The following is a 12,342-nucleotide window of genomic DNA, read 5'->3' on the forward strand; positions in this document are numbered from 1 at the left end:
TTAGAGTATTGTGGAGAGCACAGAAATCTCTTAAACAAGCTCTCAAGTACAACACTGACCATTTATGCTGTGATGTCATGTTGCCTACGATGTATTTGCTGAATAAAACTTAATCAGTGGTGGAAGAGGAAGAGGTACTAAGAGGTACATAAGAGAAATTCAATAAACCCAATAGATGTCCCGTAATCCAAATTCTACCTAATGTTTCAGGTATTTTCAGCAAAATGTACCCAAAGCATCAAAGTTCAAATACTAGTTCTGCAGAAAAAATGCCACTATATTCTATGGAGTTGTTAGATTGCTAATATTGATGGAACAATGTTTGAGTTCCATCTGTACCTGGTCAGGTTGAGCCAGTTTCAGTTACTTCATGTACTTTTAGACATTTTAGTCGAGGTGTTCTCACTCTGTGTGCTCAGACTGCTCTGAAGGTTCCCAAAATTAATCTTATTAAGGGAATAAAAACTAAATCTTTTTCTCACAAATCTTGTTTTGAACTTTAACTAATCTTTGCTTTTGTACAATAATTTTATTTTTAGCTATGAGACTCATTCACTTACATAAATGAAACTATGTGAGAAACTTAGGGACACAGTGCATCTTTGATGGAACTGCGAGCAACATATGCATTTATAAAGCATGACTTGTAGCCATAACCTGGTCAATTCTGTGGTCAAGCCAATATGGTTTAGGTTCAGTGGTTTCATCGTAGCAGTTCCTTGTATTTTTATATCAGGGAGGTCAAGTCCTAGTCTTAAAAGTAACTAATTACTGTAAATTGTGGAATATAATAATTACTCGCTAGGTATCTTGTAATAGAATTATAACCAAATATAATGGTAGTAAAATATAATAAGAATTACGATAATAAGTAAAATAAATAATGTGAAGATACCTCAACATTGTACTTCAAGGTACTCTGTGTCCTTTTGTTTTAAACAAAGTTAACTTTTATATTCAGCGTTGCTTGTGGTACAAAAGAATCTTCCATTAAGGGCTACTTATTCTCATGATTAGTAGATTGGAGTTAATCAGCCAATCAGCAAAGGCCTACTTTACACAAACTGATTCGGTTATGTGACACCCAAGCTCCGTTTAAGGTAAAAGGGTGAACTTCTGTTCTGAGTGGATTAGTGCTGCTAAATATGAGTGTGTGACTGTAAAGTTAGCAACTTTCTGTCACATTCAGTGTCACATCTAAAGCATCTGTGTTGGAATGGGGATTTTGTACTACTTCGTGTTTGAAAATGTGCATATTATGCAAGTTCAGGTAACAAGTTTTATATTCCCAGTATATGAGATCAGAAAATATTTTCCGACATTTAGTCCAGTTGCATTCCCTCAAATTGCGTCAGGCTACATTGTAGTTAAGTGTGCCCACCAGAGGGCAGTGTCACCTCTCTGCTCATGTCACATTGGCAGCTATTTACAGAATGTACACAGTGTTTGGAGTGTAGATTATGGAGGCTCTATTACTGGCTTCCACTATAAATGGGTAGTCGTTTTGTGATCAGTTTGCTTCTATTTGAAAGTTTAAGTTTGTTGAAAACGTAATTGGTTGAAATACATTTTGTTTGGGTTTTTCCGTCTATATTCTAGATGATTCTGTGCATCTTTGTCGGGAAATCATAGCTTAGATCTCCTCTGACTGGCATGCAACAATGAAAACCCCTCAGACAGACCTGAAATAATTTTATTCCTTCAGACAAACACCAAATCCTAAATTCATTCCCTTCCACAGAAAACATTTGCAAAGCTTATTATTTTCAAATATGTTAATCAAATGTGTACTATTTTCATTCATGTCTGTCAGTCAGCAGTGAAATCTGTTGATCATTGTACTGCCTGTGAAACCTAATACCTACTGTAGGTAAAATTTTTAAAAATTGACATTGATGCTTTTGATTTAAAAAAAAAAAATCTTTTTCAATACCGTTAAAGGTCTGTTCTACACAGCCACTGACACTGATTCATTACTATTGAAATATTATGTGTGTCGTCTACAGGTCTTCAGAGGTTTGCACTAAGATGAGGCTGTAAACTGATGAGCACAGTGGATTTTTTGTTGACTAATTGCGCTTTAACCTTAACCTGACGATCAGTCAATACACACTGTTCATTGATCACCGTCATAATTTGTTTGCTTGGAATAATGTCATCAGTGTGAATATGATGCCTGATGGAGTGACGGAGGAAACTATTGATAGAAGCACAAGAAGACACTTCATACAAGCTGTCCTTGTGCCTATGACTTGTGTAGATTTATTCTTAGTTGCTGTTATTTCAGTATTTCTGCACAAATCAACTCCACAAAGTGCAGTTTCTCTTTTAGCAACTGCTCTAGTTATTATCTAAGCTTTGCCCACAGGAAGAAATATTTCGTTATTACTTGTAAAATTCTCTTTTCCTCTCAGCAAGGACAGACTCTGATCAGTGGTCTTTCATCTCGATGCCGCTAGTTGAGAGGAACAGGAAAGTGACACTTCTGTTACCCCACCACTCTTAATGAAGTCATCCAATGACACAGAGATGGAGTTAGGATCCCCCCGGGCTCAGATGCCTGTATGGATGACTGCATGCGATTGCAAAATGGGCATGAATAAGAGAGAGGCTCCTGAGAGAAAGCCTATTTAAACCCCAGAGGGCTGGGAAAGTGAGCTCTCCGCATTATTATTCCAATGTGATGCAATTTGAGTATCTTGGAATGTGTCACCAAATGGCACTGCTGGGATTTTTCGAAACACAAGTTCACAGCCCACAAGGATGGGTGCTAAGCTAGTGCTAATTGAGCGCGTGTAACACAGATGCTCTCCTCCGGGTAAAGTGGGGGAAAGCAGAGTGTATTGACGCAGGCTGTTTCCCACATTTTCTCAAAATAATCCTTGGATTGAAAGATGCTCGGCACCCTCTGTCCGCTGTTTGTCTGTTTGGAAGGTGAATGAAACCGGATCACACACGAATAAACGGTTGAATTCCATTTTATTACCATCAAAGTCATCAACTCAGTCAAGGAGTACAGTACAGAGCTCACAAATTCAGGACAGGACCTACAGGTGACCACTGGTCCTGGCAAACATCACATCTACAAATACACTTTTAAGTGCTTGGCAAAATGAACAGACATGGGCTACTAAATACAGTGAGAAATGTATTGGAAAAAAGCATTGCTTTGAACTGTGTAACAGTATTTAAACAGTATTTATTTGCCATCTAAACAAAGAGAACGGACTACATGAAATAATCTATTCACACGAAAAAATTTCTAGTATCCCTCTAATTAAGCTTCTGATTAAAATCGAAATTTTCATCTCAGACAGTGTAAGAAACAATACGGAGACATAATCTGAATGATTGGTGTGACAACCAATCGACCTTAGCACAAATTAAAAAGATACATGTAGAAATAAAAGACTCTAACAATAAAGTCAAACTTGAAATTCTGTAAGAAATGGGATCAGTTTTCTCCCCATTTTACTTGAGATGCACATTTTCCTATAAATTCACAGGTGTGCAAAGTGAATATTCTTGACAACAGATCAGGTAAAGTCAGACAAAGTGGCTGTGCACAAGCCATCACATAGTACACTTTAATTAAGTCATCTAATAATCGTACCGACAGTGTGGCTGCTGCCTTTATGTGGCCACAGAATGAAAACCCATGTTTCAGTGTGTGTTCAAACAGGAACACACACACACAAACATTGATCTGACAGCAGCCATATGTTAGTGGCTGTGTGTGTCAGCGATCCCGATGGACCTGACAACTGGCGAGGACTACAGACTTCCACTTACAGATACGTGGACTTTATCGAAAGGACACCAGGAATCACAGTTTCTACAGCCAGTCGAATATTGCTCAATTTCCTCTAGAGTGATTAGAGAGATCTCCTTCTGTAGCTCATTATTAATGCTCAAGGGGACCAGTGACAGAAAGGATACATTGTTATTACTGTTAATCAAGTATAAGCGGAAAAATCTATGAAATAAACAAATGGCAGAAAGAGCTGGAACGGATAAACGGATAGAAAATAAAATATCTGAATAAATAAAAGATGAATAAATCTAAAAAGTATGCTTCATACACATTGTTCCAGTACGACACAGGTCAACAAAGCTGATGTGACCCCTAGTTACCACAAAGTCAAAATGGTGCATGTCTTCCCTTGAAAGCCGCATGTGGTCAGCTAACGCATGTCTAGTTTTCACAACTTTGTCAGACATGAGTGGCGTTTCAGTCAACGTCCGAACACAAACGTCAAGTCAAAGTAGATATGAGCAGAGTGAAATCTGGCAAAACAACACCAAAAATGTGTCATGTGTGGGATAAAGATGCAAGACGTCAGCGATGATTCATCCAAAAAAGAAAAGCTACAAATTAATTTGGATGCATAGAACTGCTATGTAATGAAATCAAGATATTTTTAATGTAACTTACATTAACAGCAGGGGTGCTAAATTAACAGCGGTAATAGACGGCATAATGTACAGTATGCTTCTGAAAAACGACGTCAGCCTCAGCATGGCTTGCAGCAGGAGGCGAGTGCTGTGGTCTACGAGAAGACGAGGTTGGCAGTAGCGCGTCTTTATCCACCAAGTGGGTGTGAATGTAAAACGAACAGCAAAAAAGTGATAATGCATGCTGTTTTGGCTACTTCTACAAAGGTCTCTATGTACAGAATCTTTATACTTACAGCTATGAGGTTCTTTCCTGAGCAAGAACTTAGCAAAGGAACATAGTGTGTGTGTGTGTGTGTGTGTGCTTTTATGTGTGAAGCTGCCTCATTCTAAATACAGCACTGGGCTTCAAAACTCCCAGTCACCAATCTCATTAGTATTAAATGCGCAACAACTGGTCAGTGTAGACGGTAACAGATAGCAGAGATAACCATATGACCCATGTGAAATACGTAATCTTCTCCATGTATGAGGGCCACCACTACTGAATATTATCGTAAAAATTTCAAGGGCAAATCATTCCTACTGGCTCCAAGAACAAATTCTGTAACTGCACAACTGGCAGGAAGAAGTTTCCCCAAGTTGGCTCATTAAAAAGTAATCAAAGCCGTTTTCAGCACAATTATGTCTTCTTATATTCTCTTATCACTACGAGAAGAATCAGAGAGAAGACTGTAGCTGTAAGCCACAGCTTGACAGCGAATCCATTTTGCCCCTAAAACCCAAGTGTGAGGAGATAGATGTGGTTTATATAATTTGACACACACCGGAGGGGTCAGTGAGAGGGAAAAAAACCAAACAAAACACAAGACATGAGAAAAGAAAGCCAATGCAACGCTGCACTCAGGAAAGGTAGCACACAGCCTCCATGAGATGATACTAATGCTGCAAGTGAGAGAGAAGCAGAGTCAGTGTCACCATGCTAGCAGCTAATGTACAGTGTGCAGGAGTTGGTGGGAACTGCAGAGGTCACAGAGGAGGGGGTAGAGGTCTGATGGGGGTTTAACCCTGCTCATCTCCAGCCTCAGCAGCTGTGTGAAGAGTGGCAGAAGCTTCCCCGTTGCACCGTGATGTGGCCTCGGCTAACTGCGGGGCCGGGCTCGGCTGTTGCGGGTCTTCGGCTGATTCTGCCACCCCGGCTCCGGCCTCTGGCGCCGGTTGACTTATCGCTGCTCCTGCGGGGGGCTCTGTGACCGCGGCGGGGGCACCCTCGGGTGCCGGGTCAGACGAAGGCGCTGGGGGGTTGGCAGCAGCCTGGGGAGCTGTGGGGTCTGCTGGGGCAGCAGCAGCAGCAGCAGCAGGGGCGGCCGCCTTCGATTCGCTCTGCTCAGGTGTTCTCAGCCTCTTCATTATGGTGGTGACCCGCACAGCTTTCTGTGGGAACGGAACAAACAAACAGCTCACATAGGTGTTTTAACCCAAAACACGCCCAAAAAACATCAACTCTTACCAGACTTCCTCAGCTGACAGTTATACAATATAGTGGGACTTTGCTATATATGCCTTCTTGTTCAAGGACAAAACAACTACTATTGTGAAGGGGAGCTTCCAGAAAGAGAGAACAAAAGAGTTTACCTTCCATTTAGCTCTGGCAAAGTTCTTCTCTATTTGTGCACACACATTTTCCTTGATGTTCTTATCTGAAGCTGCACCGCCAGAGATCCTGTTGTACAAAATGGGAAAAGCACAACTTCACAACAGAGCTTTCTGCTTCTCCTACCTTTGGATGCCACAGGCAGCTGCACACAGTATTACTTAATTTGTTGTTCATTTTATTGACTGACAAACTTTTGCAAGAACGGATTAAGCTTTAAGGATTATTCTGATTATTCTATAGCTTGGGCAGTTTTTCTACTAGTTGTTTTTTTTCTTTGCCATTGATAGACAGTCCTTGTTCAAAATGTACAGTTTGCTTTGAAGTGCCTCTGTCAAATAGAGCTAAGAAAAGTCAGCGTTCAAACTGTGTCTTTAACACGGTAGTAAACCGCCAAATGTCCTAAATAGTTACAACACAACAACATGAGTTACTTTACATGAGAAAATAATAAATAACTCCAAATAAATCATATTTATAGGTGCATTGTTGTAATATTACCACTAAATAAGTACAACTGAATCTCATTGGAATGTCACCAGTTTTGCTGGTATCTGGTCATGAACCTATATACCAAAGTTAATTGATCACAAGTTATTAGCTTAATAATAGTTGTACCATGTAATCCATCCACATGGATCAGGGTATTTCAACTGAGATCAGAAAATGTCAACTTGCTGATGGCTACAATGTTCACATCACTGGTTTCGGAAGTATGAAACTAGGAACCATGAATCTCTGTATCAAACTTTGTGCTGATCCAACATGTGTTTCCACCCAATCTCCAGACTTTAGTCAGACCCCTAAAAACGACGGTCAGACTAATATCTTACATTGATATATTTATGAGTTTTTATCCTTTAACACAATCTCCTCATGCCTCGAAATGATTTATTGGTGTGATTCAATCACAGATGTTCAGATTATTCTCATAAATACAAAGTCTGTTTTAAAGCTATCTTCGACTTCTTCAGATATATTTCCATATTTCCTTACAACTCATGTATCCAGCAGGTTCTTTCTGAAGACATTTACATCAAATTTGCTATTTGTTTTATTCATGACTACCTGGTAAAAGGGTTATATATGAGACTTTTAAAAAGCATAAAATAGGGAGGAAAAGAAAATCACAATTCAGACTTGTAATTCTGACTTATTTTCCTAAATCTTTTGTTATGCATTCACAAATAGCTGTCAATTTAAACTAGCAAAATAGACTGAGCAACTTTCTAATTTATTCAAAATTCTCTCTTTTTCTGTTTGTCTCCTCTAACTTAGCTTTAGCTGTTAAATGTGGGAAAATTTTCCTTTTATCAGGAAAAAGAGACCAGAGAGAGAAAAGCTGAACAGAGAATCAGACAGACCACAAACAAGATGAGAATATAAACTCTGCCATTACTAATTCCTCTGCAGATTCACCTGTGGGTTCTTGCTCACCCTATAAATTTTACATTGTGATAACTTGAGCATAAAACTCAGTTTTCTAGGTGCTGTGGGACGTTTTACAAACATGGAAACTGAAAATCGAAAGAGTAGGAACCAACTACTGGCTGCATATAAAGACTGATGAACCTTCCCTGATATCGGTCTTAGGTTTACTAAACATCACTCACAGTAGTGATGCCCTTAATTATGCATAAAATTAAGCCTTGATACAATGTAAATAAGTGAGTTGTATAAAAATTCTCCCCCTGTGCAGTTGTCATGAACTGGGAATTCAGCTAAGAAAACAAAAGCATTTTTATACCAGGCTGTAATCATGTTTATTTCTGCTGTGGCTGCTGGTTGTTGCTGTTGTTCAAACACTGGTCGTTCTGATTCCAACAGAACTAAATGTTTCTGAAGGTTATTTTAGGTATGGATATACTTTTTTGATTCTTTGCAGTTAATTGTTACTGAAGCTACAATTGCAGTCATGAATGCACATCTGATATTGAAAATAGAATATTTAGAATTGTGAAAAATAGTCATATGGAAAGATGCACCCAACAGATTGGCAGGATTTATTTAAGGTTATCATTCATGAAACCTAGAAATGTAAATCCATGTTTTCTAGGCTGTCATCAGTGCACTGTAGTTTCAAGGTGGAAATGATGAACTCATTGACAAAGTACAAACCTTGATTTTCACTTAAGGGTCTCTTTTAGATATTTCATACATAGTCCCATCTGGAACCACACTGCTAGTGTGGCTTTTAAAAGTGTAATAAATGCTAAGCGCCCATTAAAGACAGTGATTAGCCTGTCAAATGAATGGAAAATCTGCTTTTAAACAGCCTTTAAGATCATATTATGAAAGTCTGATCACACAACTCTGTTTCAAATGGTCTGCATAATATATAAAAGGTTTCCTGCCTACCATTCATGGTTTATAGCCTCCTGGGCTGTCAGTCTCTGGTCTTGATCCACCTCCATCAAACGAGCAACCAGACTCTTAGCTGTCAGGGAAAAATCACACAGAAGAAACTCAAAGAAAAAAGGTTTATTCTCTTGATGGATAGAAACGTATGACATCTGTTTGAACACTCCAGAGGTAAGAAGAGAGGAAAACTCTCCAAATTTGAAATGTTTACCCAGCAAGCTGTCAGTGTGTTCCCTCACATTGTTAACTTTATCCTAAAAGTACCTGAATCAGAGATGTCATCCCAGTATGGAGAGTCAAACTCATAATCGCCTGCCAGGATCTTTCTGAATAGGTTCTTGTCATGATTTTCATAATCGTCGTCATCAGTTTCATCGTAGAAAGGAGGGTTTCCTGACAGCCTGAGGTAGGAAAAGAAAGAGCATCAGGAGTCAGAAAGCATCTAGATTCCATATTTACACAAGCCTAAGCATAATGCAATAGGACATCCGAGTGACTTTAAATGAGGTGTTAGGCTTCAGAAACGTTCCTTTCTTATTATTGGAATTGTATTCTACTCTCATTATACCTCATGTTTACAACTTACAGTATGTACATGATGACACCTGTTGCCCAGCAGTCCACTGGTCTGCCGTATCGCTGTCTGCCAACCACCTCTGGAGCTGCGCAAGACAACATAAACTTCATCAAAATTTCTGCTCGTTTGAAAGAAACAACAAGCTACCACATAACACAGTCTTATTTGCCTCTCGGTAACTTTAATAATCTCACCAAGGTACTCTGGCGTCCCACAGGGGTCTTTGATTAGTCCGTTCTCCAGCTTGGCAAGATGGAAGTCGCTGATGACTATTTTAGAGTGCTTCAGGCGGTTGTAGTAAACCAAGTTCTCCAACTACAGGAAATGACATATCACAATGACAACAGCTGATGCAATATTCATGGTTAAGGCCTTTCATATTGCAGTTTTAATTTCAGTGGTGAGATAATTTTCTAACAAAAAAAATGAGAGGACAGAACATGTGAGAGTTTAATTATTGAGCAGCTACTCTGAGTGTGACTCTGATCAAATGTAATGAATTTAGCCTATGTATGGGATTTCTTTACAGAAAACTTTACAGACATTTGAATGTGAGTAATCATACAGCAACCACCTTTTTCTCAATAACTTTTTCTCTATTCCCGTTTTGCACAACAGACTTTTTCAGAAAACTGCTTGTCTTCAGCTACTTCTAAAAAAGCCTGGATTTGACCTATGGTTCTTTAAATTCACCATCCTATTTCAAAATGTATCACCAAAGTACATAAAACTTGGCAAAGCAATTATTTTCAACATTTTTGAAACCTCCCAATCTGTTTTTCATCTGCATAACAGCACAAAGATGCTCCTCTTAAAGTCAAACAATATATTTTAATGAACTATGGCGCTGATGTGTTCTTTTCTTGTACCACTTGATTTGAGTGGTGCTTTCTGTACAATCGTCGCATTTTATTTGACAGAAGGAGAAAATGAGTCAGCATATAGGGTGCTGCACTGAGTTGGCGCAAATCGTATGTTGCGAAAAGAAATTCAGTCATTTAATAACCACCTGCCTTCATTTACTGTAATTAACTATGGGATGCCTCAAGGTTCAATTGTGAGACCAATCGTTCTCTGTTTTTCCATTCTATTAGGTAGACATTGTGTTTCCTTTCATTGTTATGCTGACGACACACAGCTGTATACTGACAACAGTATGCAGAGCTGATAAAAAAAATTTAAAAAATAACTGGAAGAATTTTCTTCAATGAAACACAACCAAAACAGAAATTCTTGTTATAAGCTCTTGCAAACAAACATTTAAATACTGAAATGTACTCAATACCTGCTGGTTACATAAATCCTGTTGCTAGAAATCTTGTTTGATTGTAACTTAAGCTATGAGTAGCATAATCAAAAAGTTTTACAAGCCTGTTTATATCAACTAAGGAACATTATTCAACTTATATTTTAAGTTTTAAAGATACAGAAACTATTTTACAGCTTTGATACATGCCTAAATAATTATATTGGACAGTTCTTAACTACATTTATTGTAATATGGCTGTGCAGCTCTTATGTGATCTCTGCTTGCTGAGTGAAGCACTTTAATGCTGATAAGTCCTATATAAATAAAGATGATGATGATGCTACATGAAAAGTCAGAAGATCATCAGTTATTAAGAATCGCCTTCTGGGCATCACAGATAAGTTTCTGTAGGAAATTTCAGAGCATTTCATCAGGTTGATAACTTATATATCTGCACCAAAGTTGTACACTTGCTGACAGTCTGACCTGGAGCAATATCGCTGGCTTGGCGAAAAATTTTCATTCCACATCTCTTGATCTCTTAAAAGTTAGATTTTTGATAACATTTACAGCTTCCATATTCAAAGAAGGGACCTCACAATATCCTGAGCAAGCAGAGCTAATATTTAGGATAGCATAATGAGACATAAGTTTAGAAAAGATATTGATAAGTGACAAAATAGGTCGACCAATTTGCTGACGCTGCTGAATAAATATACCGTTCTGTGTAGGGATGCCAACAATCACTCCCTCCAAAGCATAAAGGTAGCCCATATGAAAGTGAGAAGTATTTTGCCTTGACTTTGGAAACAAATAACATTTTACACTTCTGTTTGAAATTCACCAAAGTAGTGAGTAATTCATGACTGACATAAGAATACAGATCTACAACCCCTAGAACCCACTGAATTTTTGTCTATCTAACAAAAGATCAGAAAGCAAGCAACAGCAGACTGCAAGCAGCTGTCACAGGATGATGCATCTGGTGCGTATCTACTGTTTTTGAGATTATAATCTTTGTTTTGGCATGATTACTATATTTTCAGCGTGTAACTGACTGTACAGGACCTCCAGAATTTAAAAAGAGGACATTATTTAGTACTCTGTTTTATTGTTTTGCACCGGTGGTGTCAGGATTGTTTCTGCCTACAACCCACATTGATTTATATATTCAAAGATCTGCACTATCCCAGCATGTTACCTTGAGGTTTCTGTGGACGATATGCAGGGAGTGGAGGTAGGCGACAGCCTCCAACACTTGGCGCACCACATTGCTGGTGTCTCGCTCTGAGTAGTAGCCTTGATCCAGGATCCAGTCAAAAACCTCTCTGCCTGTTGCGCTGTGGGAAAGCAAAGGTTGCGTTGCACGGTTGTTGAAAGTTAGGAATGAGATTTTTATCTCAGCACTGAAAGCTTTCAGACATCAATCTCCATTTTTTAAAAAGCATGTCAGCTGTCTTTGCTGTTTGAGGTGTTGAAAAAAGATGACAATGAGGCAGCCAGGTGAATCAGTGGCATACAATGGAAACTGCATCTGCAACTGTCATCCGTTTAGATCTTACTGAAAAGCTTTCTGTCATGCCTCATTCTTTTGCATCTTTTGCTTTCTTCCATCAACTGTTCAAAGAAACGCAAAAAAAAAAAAAGATTTGGTAATATCAAGGGCAGGTATGAAGGAGGCGACGCTGAACAGGAATGTTTCTCAAGAGCAGTTTCTGAAGTTGATACCAAAGGTGCAGCTAAAAGTTGTGTTGTATAAAAGGTATGCAGAAGAAAATCACTTTAAAACTAAGTTCATATTTTAACAAAGTGTCTGTTGAAATTATGCCCTATTTAAAAGGTCTTCATTTATTTCTAAATAAGTTTCCTTCTGCTAACAAAATCACCTAATTTTACATGAAGTTAAAAAAGAACATGCTTTGGACTTAAATAGGAAAACTTCAAATATCATATTTTAGAAATATTAGTTAGCATCTATGAAAGATGAAGGGTATTAGTATGAAAATTAAGCTATTAAATTTAACCAAGTATTGTGTATCATAAATACCCATAAAGCATTTGTGACAAAACAAACTGTTTGATCATTTTAACTATAGATATTCCACC

General features: G+C 38.3%; 1 protein-coding gene across 1 annotated transcript in view; it reads right to left on the reverse strand.

The window, feature by feature from the left end:
* Nucleotides 1-2,962: 2,962 nt before the first annotated feature.
* Nucleotides 2,963-12,342, reverse strand: part of LOC111573972 (caM kinase-like vesicle-associated protein) — a 46,115-nt gene continuing 36,735 nt past the window's right edge. The window contains exons 5-11 of the mRNA XM_023278335.3: nt 11,438-11,576; nt 9,182-9,302; nt 8,997-9,072; nt 8,675-8,811; nt 8,408-8,486; nt 6,031-6,118; nt 2,963-5,829 (exon numbers count right to left, since the gene is read on the reverse strand). Of these exons, the coding sequence (XP_023134103.2) occupies nt 5,458-5,829; nt 6,031-6,118; nt 8,408-8,486; nt 8,675-8,811; nt 8,997-9,072; nt 9,182-9,302; nt 11,438-11,576 (1,012 nt within the window). The 3' untranslated portion in view covers nt 2,963-5,457. The remainder of the gene's footprint in view (nt 5,830-6,030; nt 6,119-8,407; nt 8,487-8,674; nt 8,812-8,996; nt 9,073-9,181; nt 9,303-11,437; nt 11,577-12,342) is intronic.

This window comes from Amphiprion ocellaris, chromosome 5 (assembly GCF_022539595.1).
Source record: "Amphiprion ocellaris isolate individual 3 ecotype Okinawa chromosome 5, ASM2253959v1, whole genome shotgun sequence".
In the NCBI taxonomy this organism is placed as follows: Eukaryota; Metazoa; Chordata; class Actinopteri; family Pomacentridae; genus Amphiprion; species Amphiprion ocellaris.